General features: G+C 41.1%; 1 protein-coding gene across 2 annotated transcripts in view; it reads left to right on the forward strand.

Moving 5' to 3' along the window:
• The first annotated feature begins 549 nt into the window (after positions 1-549).
• Positions 550-15922, forward strand: part of ABCB7 (ATP binding cassette subfamily B member 7) — a 40419-nt gene continuing 25046 nt past the window's right edge. Inside the window, exons 1-3 of one of the 2 annotated variants that reach the window (XM_062584621.1) lie at positions 550-717; positions 9788-9865; positions 11507-11593. In XM_062584621.1, the coding sequence (XP_062440605.1) occupies positions 550-717; positions 9788-9865; positions 11507-11593 (333 nt within the window). Of the gene's footprint in view, positions 718-9787; positions 9866-11506; positions 11594-14021; positions 14109-15922 lie in introns of those variants that run through there. The other variant, XM_062584622.1, reaches the window with a different exon arrangement.

Consider the following 15922-nt stretch of genomic DNA (forward strand, 5'->3'; position numbering starts at 1 on the left):
ACAGAATAATTATTTGCCAGATATTCATCTTTAACTCTCCTGTATTTAACTTTATCCCATTACTTCTGGCACTTCTTCCTCGTACCATCCAAAATAATTCCTCCTCCTCCCTATATGTTTACAGCATGCGGTACAGTGACTCCTTAGTTATCTGTATACCAAGCTGTTAGTATGGAGTATTTTTAATCGCCTCTTGAAAATTAATCCCCTCCACCAGTCTTCCGGCAGGTTTTTCAGATAAATGGCATAGCGCTGTTTTCAATATTCACTCAGAACACTGAGCTTTCCAACTCACATTTCGTGAGAGGAACACATGTATTTCTTATGCAATTAGTCTTTGCTCCATAAACTTTTAACTGTCTTGGGCAAAAAATCGGTACTAAAAGAAGAAGAATAAAAGCCCCGCCCCCTCCCCCTCCCCGCCCCGTGTCCTCGCCCCGCCCCCTCCCCCGCCCCGCCCCGTGTCCTCGCCCCGCCCCCTGTCGCGCCGCGCCGTCCTCCCGGCGAGTCCGCCGGCGCCCCACAATTCCTCGCGCGCTCGCTGCCAAGATGGCGCTGCTGGGGGCTCCGCGGAGCCTGGCGGCGGCCGCCTGCCGCAAGCGGCGGCTGCTGGCCCTCGCCCTTCCGCGGCCTCCGGCGGCCGCCGCCTGCGCGCACGGCTGGGCGGCGGGGAGCGGGCGGCAGCGGGCCCGGGGAGCGGCCCCGGGGAGCGGCCAGGTGCGCGGGGGCGCCGCGGAGGGCGGGCGGGCGGGGCCGCGCTGGTGGCGCCGCGGGCGAGCCGGGCCGCGGGCGCCGGGGCCGGGGCCCGTTTCGGCTCGTCCGCCTCGGAGTAGCCGCTGCTGCGAGCGACCTCGGCCGTCGCGGGGGCAGGGGGAGACCCGCCGGCGCCGCCGGGCTTCCCGGCCGCCCTTTGTGCCGCGCCGCGCGAGGCCGCTCGCGCCTGGCTCCCGTGGCCGTGCCCTGCCCGTGGCCGTCGGCGCTGGCTGCGCGCCGCGGCGCGGCTCGGACGCGGGTGCCCGGGGCCGGCGGGCGCGGCGTTTGGGGCCTCCGCTGCTGGCCCGCGGTTCCGCCAGGGTGCAGCGGCTGTTTGACGCGGCTCTGCCCGCCAGAGCGAGGTTTTGGTTCAGGGGGCTGCTCGTCCTCTGGCGCCCTGTTTGCCGCGGTGAATAACCGCTTCGCGCAGCGGCGGGAGGAGGCTCCGCTCCGCGGCGGTTGAGTTCAAAGCGCTCTCGGAGCTTTGCGGCTGGCAGGCTCTTGTAGCAGAGCTCTGTAGTTACAGTTTGTTGTGTATTGCTCACCTGGCTGAAAATTGGTCGGTCCTTGGACCTCCTGGTCAGCAGAAGGGTTTGCAAAGGGAGCAATATTGTATAACCAGCAGCAGGGTTGTGCTCATTTGGATGCTGCTGAGCAATACGGACCTTGCGCATTGGGAAGAGCTGACTAGCAGGGAAGTCTGAGACCCTCATCAAGAGGCCACGCTGGGAACAACCTGCCTTCCCAGCCCAAACTACTCCTCGCAGTCAGATCCTGAGAGCCACAGCGATTTCCCGCCTCCCTCCTCCTGGGAGAGCCTTTTCCTTTCCCTTTCCATAGGGAAATCACTAGTAATGTTAAAGTCACTTTCAATGTTGGCTTGGAAAGGTGGAAACCATGCTTGTATGTCTGACATCAATTATATATCCTACGTTTTGAAGTAATTCTTAAGCGTGGAGTTGGGAGAGCTATGTTGAGAAGACCATTTTGTAGTTAACTTTTCATTCTCAATGCTGGAATATGTGGTTTGTGTTTATCTTATCTCCCCTTTTTTTCTTTTCTAAGTCGATGAGGAGTCAGCTCTCTGTTACCACTTTTTTGTTTTCCATTCTTATTTCTATCAGTTTCTGAACACTCGGGCAGCAGTTCTGCCTGCTTGGTTCAACACTTCTAATTGTATAAATTCAAAAATGTGTAGCATTCCATAGCTCGCTGTTAGTGCAGCAGTGTTAGGTGGTTAAATCTGAGCATCTTTTAAAACCTAAACAGTTTTCCATTTCCTTTGTTTGGCTCTTTATAGCAAAACCCGTAATGAAATCGCAGTTTGGATGTGCTGGTAACTGTTTCAGCAAAAACATGCCCTCTTTTGTGCTCTAATGCCAAAAGGGCGTGAAACATGTTTGACTATAATTTTCTGTTAATGACTGCACAAACAGTAAATCTTCCTATCCACAGTAGAAGGCTGTGGTAACATGTTCCAAGGGGTGATTTTATTAATTTTTTCTTGTTTTTGTTAAACATGAAGAATCGAATATATACCTCAAATTGAATGAGTCTAGTTATTAAAGTGAGTGAAGGAACTGTATCTCAAAGATTGAATAAATGAGCTTTCCCTAGACTCTCAGAGAGCTACTATTTTTTATTTGAGAATCCTCTTAAGCCTTTTTCATTTTTTCCTCAGAATACAACTGTTTACGACTAGCTTTTTGTTGTCGTCTGCCCTGATTAATTGCCCGTAACAGGCAGAATTTGGTTATAGGCTAGAGTCAAGTTCTTATTACAAGAAGATGAGATGAGCAGGACTGAAACAGGAAGTTGTTGGGAGTTTTAATTTTGAAGCTTGTACAAGAAAGAAGCTGAGGGTTGAAGTTGATGTAGACTGAATTTTTGTCCATGTGTTTGGATTTATTACAATATCTCAGTATTTAATGTTGTCCAGTGTTCCTGGAACTTATCTGAATGTTAGTGAATAAACAACTGTGTAAGCATGGTGGTATATAAAAGTACTTAGCTTGATTCTAGTTGGCTTTTGAATGTTTTTATTTTCACAAGAAAATGCTGATTCTAAAAAATTAATTTTGGTTGCCACTTGTTGATAAATGTTGCTTTATGCTAAATTTTCTGAACTAGAAGGCGAAAGCTGTATCTGTAGTTTACAGATGTGTTGATTTGTTCGGCTTGTTAGTTTACATGTTTCCTTAACAAAGTATGCATTTCTTTTTTCTTACAGTGTGGTAATTAACTTTTACTTCACTTTTGCATCAAGCTCTGTTTGGGAGAAAATTAGAACTCATTAAGTGCACACACAAGATTTTACATTTTTTTTTTTTAAAGCAAACTTTGTACCGCACATGACACATAGACAACGCATTTTGAAGAAGCATGCTGTGCAGTCCAGACCAATATATTTAATTATTGTCCAAGAGGGGTCTCAAACTGAGTGTCCTAGATCTTGTTGTTCTGATGTTCTTCAAAATTTTGGGACTAGGAGGCATCATTCCGTAACCTTTTATTATCTGTTGACAAAGGAAAGTGTACTGTTTAGTTATTTCAATTCCCCTTTTCTCTTTTCAGTTTTTCAGCTAGTTCAAGAAATGTTTGCACCAGCAGAAGCAACTGACAAAAGCTGCCTAAGTGTGTCAGTAAACTGTAGTTCCAGGTGATCAGCTAGTGACTCTTATCAGTTGGGCGATTCAGCATTTAAAAATGAAATTTTTGGAAACAACTATATGCATCCTGTTTTTATTTTCAGTATTTAATTATGTTTTCTTTTGTTTAGATGCTGTTGAGGACTGAGTCTTTTCAACAGGCAAATTCTGAAACAACTTCTGTATTTTTAAAAAAAGTCAAAAGAAACAACCTTTTTTTAAAACGTTTTAAACAACTCAGTTTTGTTGAGCTGCATGCCTCTCAGTCATCTGGGAGTGAGACTTAATGAAGTCAACCTGTTATATAGCATGGGTTCTTGTGGATGTCTCCAGATTAGTGTGATGACTGTCAGCTTAGTTTTGGCTAGGGGCTTTTTTTTATGGTCACTTATGACTTACGTTCTTTAGGTAGTGTGGAGTTGCTGGAAGAATAGTTATTGAGCTGTTGTAATTGCAATTTTGCATACTAGAGTGACAACAGAGGGGGAGGAAATGCCTAACCTGTTCTGATGTTTATTCATTTTTTTTGTCCCTTTGCATGTTTTAGTGTAGATTCTTTTGAGTGTGGGAAAGCTCCAGGTTACATTTACTGCGGTACTGTAGGTATCAGATGTGGATTAGGTTTTGCACTAGCTGACTGAATGTAACCAAAGGATGGGAAATATGAAATAAATGCCCATGATCCTAATGCCATATGGAATGGGAGACTGACAGAGACCCAGCCAGGTGAAAAACCCCGGTTGTTGGCTTTAACAACACGTCTTCCCCACAATGTTCATTCCTAACCAAAGTGCCTTCCCAGGAGGGCTTGCCTGGTGTGACATACTTACACCAGCAACACTGTGCTTTTCCACTGCTGCAATGAAATCTACTTTCATGAGCAAACTAAACTGTACAAGCACAGATCTCTTCTTTCTTTCTTTTCTTTTTCTCTGAAGTTCTAAAAGTTCACAGCTTTTATTGATATAACTGCACAAATAGCAGAGGTTTGTGGCAACACGACTATGTCAGTCAAGAACTGTGCCTTTCACACCTCTGACTGGTATAGAGCATAGATGTAGCTTAAGTCAGAAAAATTGTGATTATTTTAAAGGAAGAAAAAGATACGGTGAAATATGACCATAAAAGCAGTGTTAATTGTTTCTTTAAGAAAAAAAAGGAATTAGAACCTTTGCCAGTAATGCTTCTACTTAATGTTGCATCCATGCAGTACTCCGTCTCCCCGTCTTTGTTGTTTCTGGGTGCGTTGTAGGCTTTCTTAAGAGCCAGAACAATATACGTGTTTTCTGTGGCATTAAGTACAATAGGATTTAAGTACAGTAAGAGTTGTTTGGGTGCTGTTGCGTTACAGATGATAACCCATGCCTGTCTTCCCTCGTTGTTAGGTTTTTCGGTTAGTTTTATCTGTCTTGCTTTTCTGAGTAATAACAGATGTGGCATTTGTGTCCTGGAGAGAAAGAGGGATAAACTTATGAAGGGGAAAAAAGAAACATTGTAAATAACTGTCTGCTATGTGCCTGCCATGTTGTTGGAACTGTGATCAGGCTCCCCTTCTTAGTATCGAGATCGGTTTGTATTTCTGTACATGTAACTTCTTCCCTCTGCCCCTCCTGTGGCTGGAGTGGGCATGGGGTTCATCATGTCGGAGCTCTTGTTTTAAGATCTCTTCTTGGTAGAAATATTGAGAACCTGCCTATTGGATGTGACCTGCTTGGCGAACTTCAAAAAGTGGCCAAACAAGGGCTATATTTCTGTCTAGGAAGCTTTTTTTTTTTTTTTTTTTTTTTTTTTGTGTGTGTGTGTGTAGTTCTCCTGCATTCAAAATAAAAGCAATAGTAAATTGTGACTGAAAAACCCAACAGCCTTTAACCAAGGATAATTATTTTACCACAAATCTTCCTAAGTTGAGAAATACACTGAGAGTTTTCTTGCAGAGCTGACTTTGGCGATTGTAAAAAAGCAAGGCTGTATAAATTATTGTAAAGTGTAACAGTAAAAACAGAAAAGACTTTTTTTTTCCCCCCTTCTGTTATCTTGGCCTTCCAGCTGCTACATGACGTGTGTTAAAGAACATGTTCTTGTGCGTAATTTAATAATAGCCCTTGCTCTAGGAATTATATTAAGAGAAGTTTCAGGTATTTTGGTTGAACTTATTTTTTTATTCCTCCTCTTCCCCCCCCCCCCCCCCCAAAAAAAAAAAAAAAAGGTCTGTGCTTCAGAATGCTGCTCGTGTCCGTTGCCTGGACATCGTTTCGCTTCCTGGGTCTGTGTGTGTTCCTGAATGCCCCTCTCTAGACTTTCTGATAGTGCGGCTGAACAGTTTGACATGCAGGAAATATAAGTCAACAGTCTCCGTCATCATCTGAGCAGAGCGCGCACCGTGTTTAAAAGAAAATGTATGGCAAGACCAGAAATGAATTCCCTAAGATCTAGTTTCATTATAAGACCCTTTTTTCCAGTCTCTTAGCTGACAGGTGTGTGCAGAGGAACATATTGTAGTTGAAATTGCTTCAGTCCTCTGAATCCCTTTATAGAGGAAGCATAGCTAGTGAACAGACTGGTGTTCTCCTGTTCCTGTCTGCGAAAGTGCACCTCTAATACTATAGAAAACTGTTGCAAGGAAGGGCAGTTTATGAAGTAGAACAGGTGGAAGTAGGGGAACTTGATCTGAAACTCATTTGGGAAATGCTGGGGTCCTGCAGAGAGCTAGCAACCCTCCCTGTGGTAGATGGTGCCGGGCTGTGCCTTGGGATGCCTGCTGGGGTGCTCTAGGGGTTTGCCGTTCTGCCCTGGAGATGTGCTTTACCAAAACGAACCAAATGTGAATGTACATTAATAAGGAGATATTCTGGGAAAGCTCCTTAAGGTACCTTTTTGTTGCCGTTGTGGTTTCATTTGTTCTGGGTAGGTGCACAGAGCAGTTGCAAGCTGGCTGTTGTTAAACTTAGTTGTAGTGTTTCCTGTTTGTATTGGTGGCAATTTAGTCTAATTTTGCGAAGTTTTCTACCTACCAGAATATTTTCAACCTTCTTGCTGTATTCCTTTCCTCTTTCCCATTCATCTTTTCCTTTCTTGCTTTATACAACTCTTGGTGAAGTTAGCAGTGGGGCTTGAATACTGCATAGGTACTTGAATCCTACTTTGATTTTTCTTTTGTATTACAATCAATTAAAAAAAAATCCCCATACACCAATCTCTGCATGTACTCTGGCTATTTCGCCAATGTGCTCTGGAATAGTACATAGGAAATTCAGTAGCGAAGCTTCTAAGTAGGAATTTGGCCTTGAGCAAGTGTATTTTAATCCCAGTTGTTTGTTAGAGTTTATAGTATTTAACCTACTACCCACAGTCGTGAGACTTTAGGAACGTGACTTTTATGCGCAGTCGGTACTAAGACATCTCTTTCATCCTTATAAAGTGTATGGAATCGTAGCCAAAAATAAATTAAAAGAACGTAATGGTTGCAAAGCCAGGCATTCAAAAATTAGGAAATACCAGAATTAGTTTCCTGTGTAATTTCTAAAGTTCAGAAACAAACGGGATTTGCTCGTGCTCCTTCAAAGCAGCAAGACTGCTTTTATCTGCCGTAATAAGGAACAAGTATGCCTTCCCTTTGCAGCCCGGCCCTGTTGAGGAAGGGGTGCAGTGAGAGACCGTGGAGCCCTGAGCCTGCCTCGGGGACCCGGGCAGGGTGGCAGCGTAAGCTTCTGCATCGCTCCTTCGGGCTGTTTGGTCAGTACTGCTGTGGTGGCCCGAAGATCTGCTGGGGAGCGCCGTTCGCCTTGTCAATGTTTAATTCTTGACTTGTCTGCCAAGACTTGGTTATCAGCAGGAGCTTGGGAGAGGATTGAATCCTTCAGCCTTCAAGGCACAAGACTGAAAATGAAGAACGTAGATTTTTCTCAGGTTGCTCGTGCAAATCGTGTGACCTTTTTGCTGTATTCATGTGTTAACCCTGCGACAGTTTATGGCTTCAGTCAGCTAAGTAGGCTGCTTAACGCAGTAATTGAGCGGATCTGTCAGTGTTTTGGTAAACTTATTTCTACAACACTGTCTTTCTCTCATGCTTCATGCAGAAGAAAGCTTTGGATTTCAGGGTCAAAGGATATAAACTATTAATAAAATATTGCTTATGGTGGCATTTAAGTACATTCTTGAAGAATGCCAATTACTTTCTTTCCATTAACCATTGGAGTCATCAGTTGTGAGCTAGGAGTACACACAGAAAAAAATCATTCTGAATTTAAAAACCTGAATTTCAACTCTTGTAACACAAAATCTATCTCTATATATTTTTTTCTTGCAAAGCCGAGCAGGAGAGGATGGTATTACTCTGGAGAGGCTCCAGCTGTGTTGTCTTAAGAAAAGCCAAGATGAAGTTGTGGTCAGCTCCTAAACCTCCTTGGCATGGTATCTCAACAATCTTTTGTGAGGATCATGTATTTAAAGGAACTAAAACGCTGGTGTAGAGACACTGAGGGTTTCAATATGCTGATTGTACACTGCTCTGTAGGACACGGGAACTGAATAACCCGCAGTGTAATGGGTATGCATGTGGAGTTTTACTGCTCTTGCTATTGTGGCTCTCACCCTGGATCATGTGTCCGCTATGAATTCTAAATTGTCATGGTTTAATCCATGCTTCTTGGCGGCCTCTGTCTGGGGAAGCAGTCAGAGTTGTATTGAGATAACTGCTTTCACTGAATTTGAGAGTGCTGCTGCTTTTTATATTGGCTGTACAGCTTAATTTAGTGTTAGACTCTAGGCTGTTCCCAGATGCCATGATAGTGGTTAACTGCCTAAAGCGCTTCCTCCTCCTTCTCCTGTGCATTAGTGGGACCTTTTATCTAAAATAACTGTGTCTTGATAACAATTAATTAATTTGCAGTAGCTCACAATGTGCTGAAACCTCTTGAAGTCCTTGTCTCTTTCCATTATTTCTTCTGTTTATGAAACTGTCGCTGTTCCTGTGACACGTGTGTTAGTTTGGTTGTCTGGATCTGTGTTTGCTTTCCTCAGCAGCTTTTTCTTGAGTGTTGGCATGAAACTGTTGTAAGTGTATCTACTCATTTAACTCAGGTCTTGGAAACATCAGCACAGCAGTTCACCCAGGCCAATTAGCCCTACTGTGTGCAAAATACATCATTCCAAAATGTTTATTCTTTGCAATTACATGATCTGACATACAACCTCTGGAATGAGCAGGTCCATATGAATGTGAAAGATGTATTTGGAGAATTAGCTTCACTTTCTTGCAAAAGACTAAATTGTAAACTTGCGTTATGTGTGTTAGGACCAGAGCAAAAGAAAGCTTAGTTCAGGGTATACAAAACATACATTTATGGCAGTGCTGCTGTTCAAGGTTAAGAATACTTTTGTTTTTGATCAGGTTAAATTTTCTTTCTGACTTTGGTCCTCTGCTTTGGGCTGATGAGCTGTTCTTTTGTTGTTTTACAAGCTGGTCTTACGTAGTGTGAACTATATGGCTAATATTGCACCAAAGGAGTAAAACGTGGTTAATGGGATACATACTGCCTGTGTGGTTTAGAAGTACCAGAGTGTCTGAAAGCAGGAATAAGCTTTAGGGATGAGTGGCTGTCTTCATTACTGAATATAGCAAAGGTGTTGTGGAACCGTCATTGCTAACCAGAAAAGGAGCCTGTGTTTTGCTGTTGAGCAAGTGCTGCCAGCTAACCCCTCTGGGGAGAAGAAATGTGGAATTCTTATGGGAAAATGCTTTATGTAATATGCAAAACACACTATGGTTGCTGCCTAACTGCATGCCTATTAAATATGCTTTGGCGTGTATGAATGAAGGTATTTTGTATCCTGGCTGCTTAAAACTTGCGGTCAGCTATGCTGTAATTTCTGATGGCCCCAACGCTTCCTGGTCAAGAATAGTGGCTTTGACTAGCCTTGTGGTCCATAAGCGAGGCATGGTATCAGCTGAGCTAGGAGAGAAAACAGCAAAACCTATAAGACTAAGAATAACGATTCATAATGAAAAATAGAACAAAAGAAGAGTATTTGAAAAGAATTCAAAAGAGCTGGGGAGGCGAACAAAGTGAGAGGGAAGGGAAAGCTTTGGGGCTTTCATAATACAAAAAAAAGAAGTCTGATGGGAGTGTGGACTTGGGGAAGGGAAAGGTTTGTTGTCGTTTAGCATTTTTAATGGTTGAATGCAATTTATTTCACACCTGCTCCCCGCTAGTTTCCTTTTATTTTTCTGTGGTCAGTTGTCAAAAGAAAAAACCCCAAAGCCCTCTGCCTTGTGTCGGTGTTATGCGTGTTTACATAAGCTAGATGAATATTCTGTGAATGTGAAGTGTGTGTTCTGCACTGCTCCATTTTTACTTTTCTTTTTTTTCCCCCTTTCTGTTCTGTAGATTCCACCAGTATGCAGACAAACATCATGGCAGAGTCTGGGGAGAGCTTATTCAAGACCATTGTTAGATGCTTCAGAGGTAGGTATAAATTGTTTTCCTCCTTTCTACTTGTAGGTGGGAGGAAACTCAAGCCCTTGAGGCATCTTTCAGTTTATTGCATTACTTTCATAATTTAAAAAAGAATAATTTCTCAATGGTTTCTAAATGCAGTAAGTTAAATTGCGGTTTATATCTCTGCCTCTAGAAAAGGAGAGGATTTGGCTTAAAACCTTCAGACTGCACTTTCTCCAAGAAACCTTTCTGAATCTCTAAAAGCCAATGCTATCAAAGTAACTTAAAAAGAAGAGATCTTAGGCATGTAACTTCTGCTTGTTGACTCTTAGATTCACATGATCTGACATTAAAAAAAAAAAAAAAAAACTACAGAAAGCCGTGAGCTTTCCATGAGGATGTAGGGCTTTATTACTTCAAAATTCTACGCAGTATGGGGAATGTCAAGACGCTTAGAAAATTTATTGCTCATCATTTTGAGTGCCAGGATGTCAGGTTCTTATTCCTTCGAGGTCTGCTTAGTTTAATGCTAATGTAAACATAAAGAAGATGTAACTTTTACTGTTCCTGGAAAATTATGACATATGTTTCTTAGTAGTACATTTGGTCTGAATGAAACTAGAAAATATGTTCACTTTTTTGTATGTGTGGGTTTCTTCTTTTAATAAAGAACAACCATTCAGAACTGACTAAAACTCTTTCAACAAAACTCTTTCAACAGTCCTTAGCATGTCAAAGCATAAATTTCAATTCATGTTTTTTGACAATGTTCTTTTTTTAAAGAAAAATGTAACTTTGGCGCAGGAAATTCTGATTTCTGCTACCAAACCGTATATATAAAATGAGATTCATAAAGAGCCTTTTACACGACTTGAATCTGGAAATTACTGACATGTAGCAAATCTTTTTCAAGAATCTACATTTTGTTTAAAGCTTTAACACATCCATTTTTTTTTGTGGCAGACTCTTTGAATGTGGAAGAACTCCCAGTGATAGTGAATTACTTTTAATATATCAGAATTATAACTTCAGAACTTGTCTTTCTCCACATTAGCTTGGAATCTTGGCCACATGCTACAGTACTTGAGCACTTGTTTTAAAAAGATGTTTAAAATGTGTTTAAAAGGCCTTATCCTAACTGTGCCTGTACGTGGTGGATTGCAGCAGGAGTTCTGGACCAAGTTAACTTGCCCTTGTCAGGGCATCAGTAGACCGTTCTCATCCTGATGAAAAGTTTGAAGCTGATTTATTTATTAATTTTGCTTCCAAGATTAAAGTTAATCTTTACATATGTGGAAAGAGGTTTGTTGCTTAAGACCGTTACATTAATAAATAAAACGGATCAGAGGAATACCATCCTCTTATGACTTTTTTTTTACTCCATTTTTAAGTTTTTAGTTGTCCTTTTAACTTAAATATTTAAAGCTCTTTTGTCTTTACCTGCTGGCTGCTTGCACCATACTCTTTACTATGCTGCTAGATTTATGGTCCCTTTCTTAACGATTGTTTTCTTAAGATTTGTAGAGAAATGTAGTATCCTTTATTAAATCAAGCTGATACAGTTGAGGGGGAGGGAGGGAAAACAGATCAGTAGTTCTTCTTTCTTCATTGACTTTTAAATGCATGTTTCCTGAGGTTCTTGCAAATTGACTTTTCTTGTTCACATAGATGCTCCAGAGGTGGCAACTGATAGAAAAGAGAATGTGTTGGCATGGTCATGCAGGTGGAGGACTTCACACAGATCCAAAGGAAGGGGTAAAAAAATTGCTTAATTAGTATTCTTTTTAAATCAAAAGTATGTTCACCTTTGTGTAAAAAAAAAAAAAAAACCAAAAAAACAAAAAAAAAAAGTTTGTAAGAAACTATTAATAATATGAACACTGTAGCACAATAGATACTATTTAATTGTCAGTGTTGGCTTTCTTGCTCTTAAATCACCAAATGTTTGTAATAACTGTCTTAAAGTGCTTCAGTATTTTTATTAAAATAGAATCCCAGTTTTTCAGCACATGCTTGCAAGTCTTATTTTTTTCTCTGCCAAGTATATTCTATTGTAATTTAATGTGTTTACTTATCCTTGTTTGTGACCGATAGTTCTTTGTGAATTGACATTCCTGCTGGCAGGGATTAGTTTGTGGATACAAGCCAGTGCATCAGGTGTTGCCGTTGCAGTTGAAGCAGTGGCAGGGGTGTAGTTAACAGTTTACTGTGCGTGTCTAATCAATTCGATTTAATATTAATGCATCTGATATATTTTTACTGTATTAATATTCAGGAAGCACCTATGTTACAGTGATGATGATAGGTGTGCAGGGAGAAGCAGTGTCTTTTATTAGACCACATGATTACAGTTACAAAAATAGGCAGGCTTTTAGTTAAAATAACACTGTAAAATTTTGCGTTATTAAAATTGCAGAATCAAAGTGCTCAAGTTAGGAAGTGAGAAAATGAAAATTACATATGGCAAACTTACTTCTGATGCTTTGTATATTTTCAGGTTGATACCGCATAATGATTATAACTTGTTCAAATTTAAGTGGGATCTTCCTAAGACTAGCAAACTTTAAAACTCATTGTAGAACCCAGGTGTTTCAGGACTATTCAAAGGTCTGGTTTAACTGTTCTGACTATGTGTTTTCCACAGACTTATTCCTGAAAGAATCAGTTTCACCTACAATTTGCTCTTCAGTTTTGGTCTGAGAATTATTTCTTCAGTGGATTCAGACCTGTTTGTGCTACAGTCAGAAGGGAACTTACTGAAATTGGATACTTCAGTAATAGCAGGCAGTTTTGGTTACGTAAAGTATGCCAAGTTTGTGGTAGTAAGCATCTCTGATCTTCTCCTCGTAAGGCACAAGAGGGAGACAGAAGAATCAGACTTCTTCAGTAGGTAGCACTGCTGGCCGTATGCCTCATATTAATCTTAGACATGTTTTACAACCTTCTTGCAACACTTACAGGCTCTTTTCTAGATCTTCTAGGCAAAACACACTTAAAACAGACTATTCTTCTCCCTGTTTACCCTAATTACGTGATGGATTGTGTTTCTCCTGTGAAGAGGAGGGCAGCATTATCCTGTCTTTCAACTCCAGTTGTCATTTGTCAGCTGGGATTTTCTTTTTCCTTCTTCTATTCGGCCCCCACCCCGTTATAAGTTCTCTTCTGGGCATGTTGATTGGCTGAGTATTTGCTATCAGTTTTCAGAACTTCGTTTTTCACATCTCCATGGAAAAGAGATTTTGCATACACTTAAGACAAACCCACTTTCATATAGCGCTGTTCCAAATCTGTTTCACAGACAGCTCCACAGTTGACCTACCTTCAAAAACACCACAAGGTTTTTATTTTTTCTTGAAAAAGCAACTTCCTGAAATGTAGAGCTTTTTCAGCTGAACCTCTTCAAAGGGCAGCTTTCAGGACAAAGTTGTTTAATCCTTATCTTTTGTATTTTCTTTGCAGTGATTACTTTTCAAAGGTCTACAGTTTGGCATCATTCAGAACTTAATTTCAATTATTTTCTAATAAGAAAGGAAAATCCTTTTATACCAAAATATATTAATATTAAGAGAGTGGGTGTTTCATTAAAACTTGCTAGGAATGTGATGGTCGGAAATCTTTTTGTCAAGTGGTATTTTTGTTAGTCTGCATCTTACGCTCATGCATTATTTGTAATTATTCCTGTGTAAGCCAGTCCCTTGACGTTTTTTATTCCAATAAATGTAGCTGTAATGCAGTTAATACGGGAGATTGTTAATTATGGATATTGCCTAACTAAGCAAATATTGGCTGTTAAGCCCTGTTCAGGAGAAGGCAGTAGGAATTAGCTGTAGAGGTGGGGAAGTGTGTGAAGAGAGGAAAAACAGTAAGAGTGGATGCAAAAGCCAAGAGGTTTTGGGCAAAAATGAAGGGAAAGAAATCTGATATTATGAGTGCAGTCCTTCCTCCTGTAATAGGACTCATAATGGGCTCTGAAATTTGGTTGATAATGGCTTCTGCGGTGACAGTTTGCAATTATATTCAGTGCATGAAAGTACTATCACCCAAATTACTGCATGGCAATTTTTTTTTCTAGGCTTATGCTTTTAGGAAAACTGCTGCTGGTATACATGTCAGCTATATTACACCTATGTCTTTTTTGCAAAACTCTGACAAACCAGCCTGTTCATTCTGGAGACTGACTTTGGGACAGATGTGTTAAGCTGCCCCTTCTGCAGCAACTTCAGGGGATGTAGCGCTGAACGCTGATGATAAACAAGGAGCGTAAAGGGTGGTAGGTGTTATCCTCGTTTTACAGGGGATATTACGGGAGTAAAAACTGTGGGCTCTGACTTGTTGGTAGGCAGTCATATATGTTCTTATGGAGATGCTGATAGTCATGATGGAGCTCTGATAATTAGCCTGTGCCCCCACTACCATCTTACTCTGCTGCTCTTTAGTCTACTGGTCATTGCTTGCCCTCCATGGCAGGATGGATAGGACTAAGAAGACTACTGAAGAAAAGACTTCTTGCTCTCAGCCATGCTTTTTCTCATGCTACCAGACTTGCAGATCAGTCTGACTCTTTCCTGAGCTGAAACCTTGCAACCAACACTGAGAAGTTTTCTGCCAGTTCCATAAACTGATTCTGTTTGTCAAAGTGTTTCAAGGGCTCCACAGCTGGGGCAAGGAGTGGGCAGACTGTAGAGAGGAGTGCTAGGAAGAGGGGAGGAAGAAGACGTCTGCAGACCGCTGGTGGTTTGCAGCATAAGCTCGTGCAGGTGTTAGGAAGTTTGGGCTAGCACAATGCTGGGGATGGTGCGGCTTCGTGAGCAAGCTCGCAGGGCCAGAGCAGGGCCTTTTTTTAAACCTCGGCAGCACTGAGAGCTGAAATACAAACCGATGCAAGGAAGTACTTCCCTTGCAAGTAGTCTTCAATATTTGGTAGGATATTTTAAAAGTGTGATGAGTCTGAGAAGAGGAGTGGGGAAGGAAAGCCTTTTCTTCCCTGCTACGTGCTATATTATAAATTTACCATTTTTCCTTCCATTCTGTTCATTTCTGTAGACATAAGGCTTGGAAGAAAATACAGAGCGCTACTGCCATTTAAAAGGAGATAAAACAAACACCTGTGTCTTAACCTTTTTATACACCATAGAGAATCAAATGAAGGGGCCTGAGTCCATTGAACAGATTGCTCACTTTAATTCTTAACGTTACAGCTTGCATACTGAAAGCATTTTAAACTCATGTTTCTGTAGAACGGTAACAACACTTGTTTCATGGTAAACTTTGATGTAATGAGTGTTTTGTACCTCCTTTGATATTTTTTCTTGTCCTTTTGACAAGGCCTTTGGCAAATGACTGGCTGCCTTCTGGCTTTTTTTTTTTTCCTGAACAGATTATTTAGTTCTGTCTCCGTTCAGAGCCACGGAGAAGCTGAATTGGATTCCTTGTTTGCAGCCAATGCATTTCTTTCTTTCTGATAGCTTTTCTGCACAAATCTGACTAGCCAATAGCAACATATAATTAGAACTGTAGTTGCACAAGTAGCTTTGTGTTAATGTGATACCATTTTTTTCTTCCTTTTAACTGGTAAGTGGTGATCAAAGGTATTTTCTAAGTGTTTGAAATACAGGGCTGTTTATGCATATCCTTAGCTCAAGAGGAAGCATTCATGTATCCTCCATCTCCTGAATAGATAGGGCACAACAGAGAAATACTGTTTTTTGCCCTCTGCTCACAGAAATGTTCCATATATGTTTTTTAAAAGTCCCCTAGAATGTGCTTATTTTTTGATGCTCAAATGTTTGCTACTGTTGACAAAATATATATGATGTTCCTTATCCTTTTGTCTTTGAAGCTGTGACTAGAAACACCAAGGTGATTTTTTTTTCTGTGCTTTTAAAAGCTTAAATTTGTAGGACTGACTGCTTCAGAAATCTTTTCAAACTGGGACTTCCTAGACAGTTTTCATTCTGATTTGTTTTATTCCCCAGACTGAGAAGGGAGCATTTGAAGTATACAAACTAGCGAGGGAAACGTTAAAATATACTGTAAAACTCCCTCTCTGTGCTGACTTCTGTTACGAAAAGTCATCTTAAAAAG

The sequence above is a fragment of the Rhea pennata genome, chromosome 11 (assembly GCF_028389875.1).
Source record: "Rhea pennata isolate bPtePen1 chromosome 11, bPtePen1.pri, whole genome shotgun sequence".
Taxonomy (NCBI): Eukaryota; Metazoa; Chordata; class Aves; order Rheiformes; family Rheidae; genus Rhea; species Rhea pennata.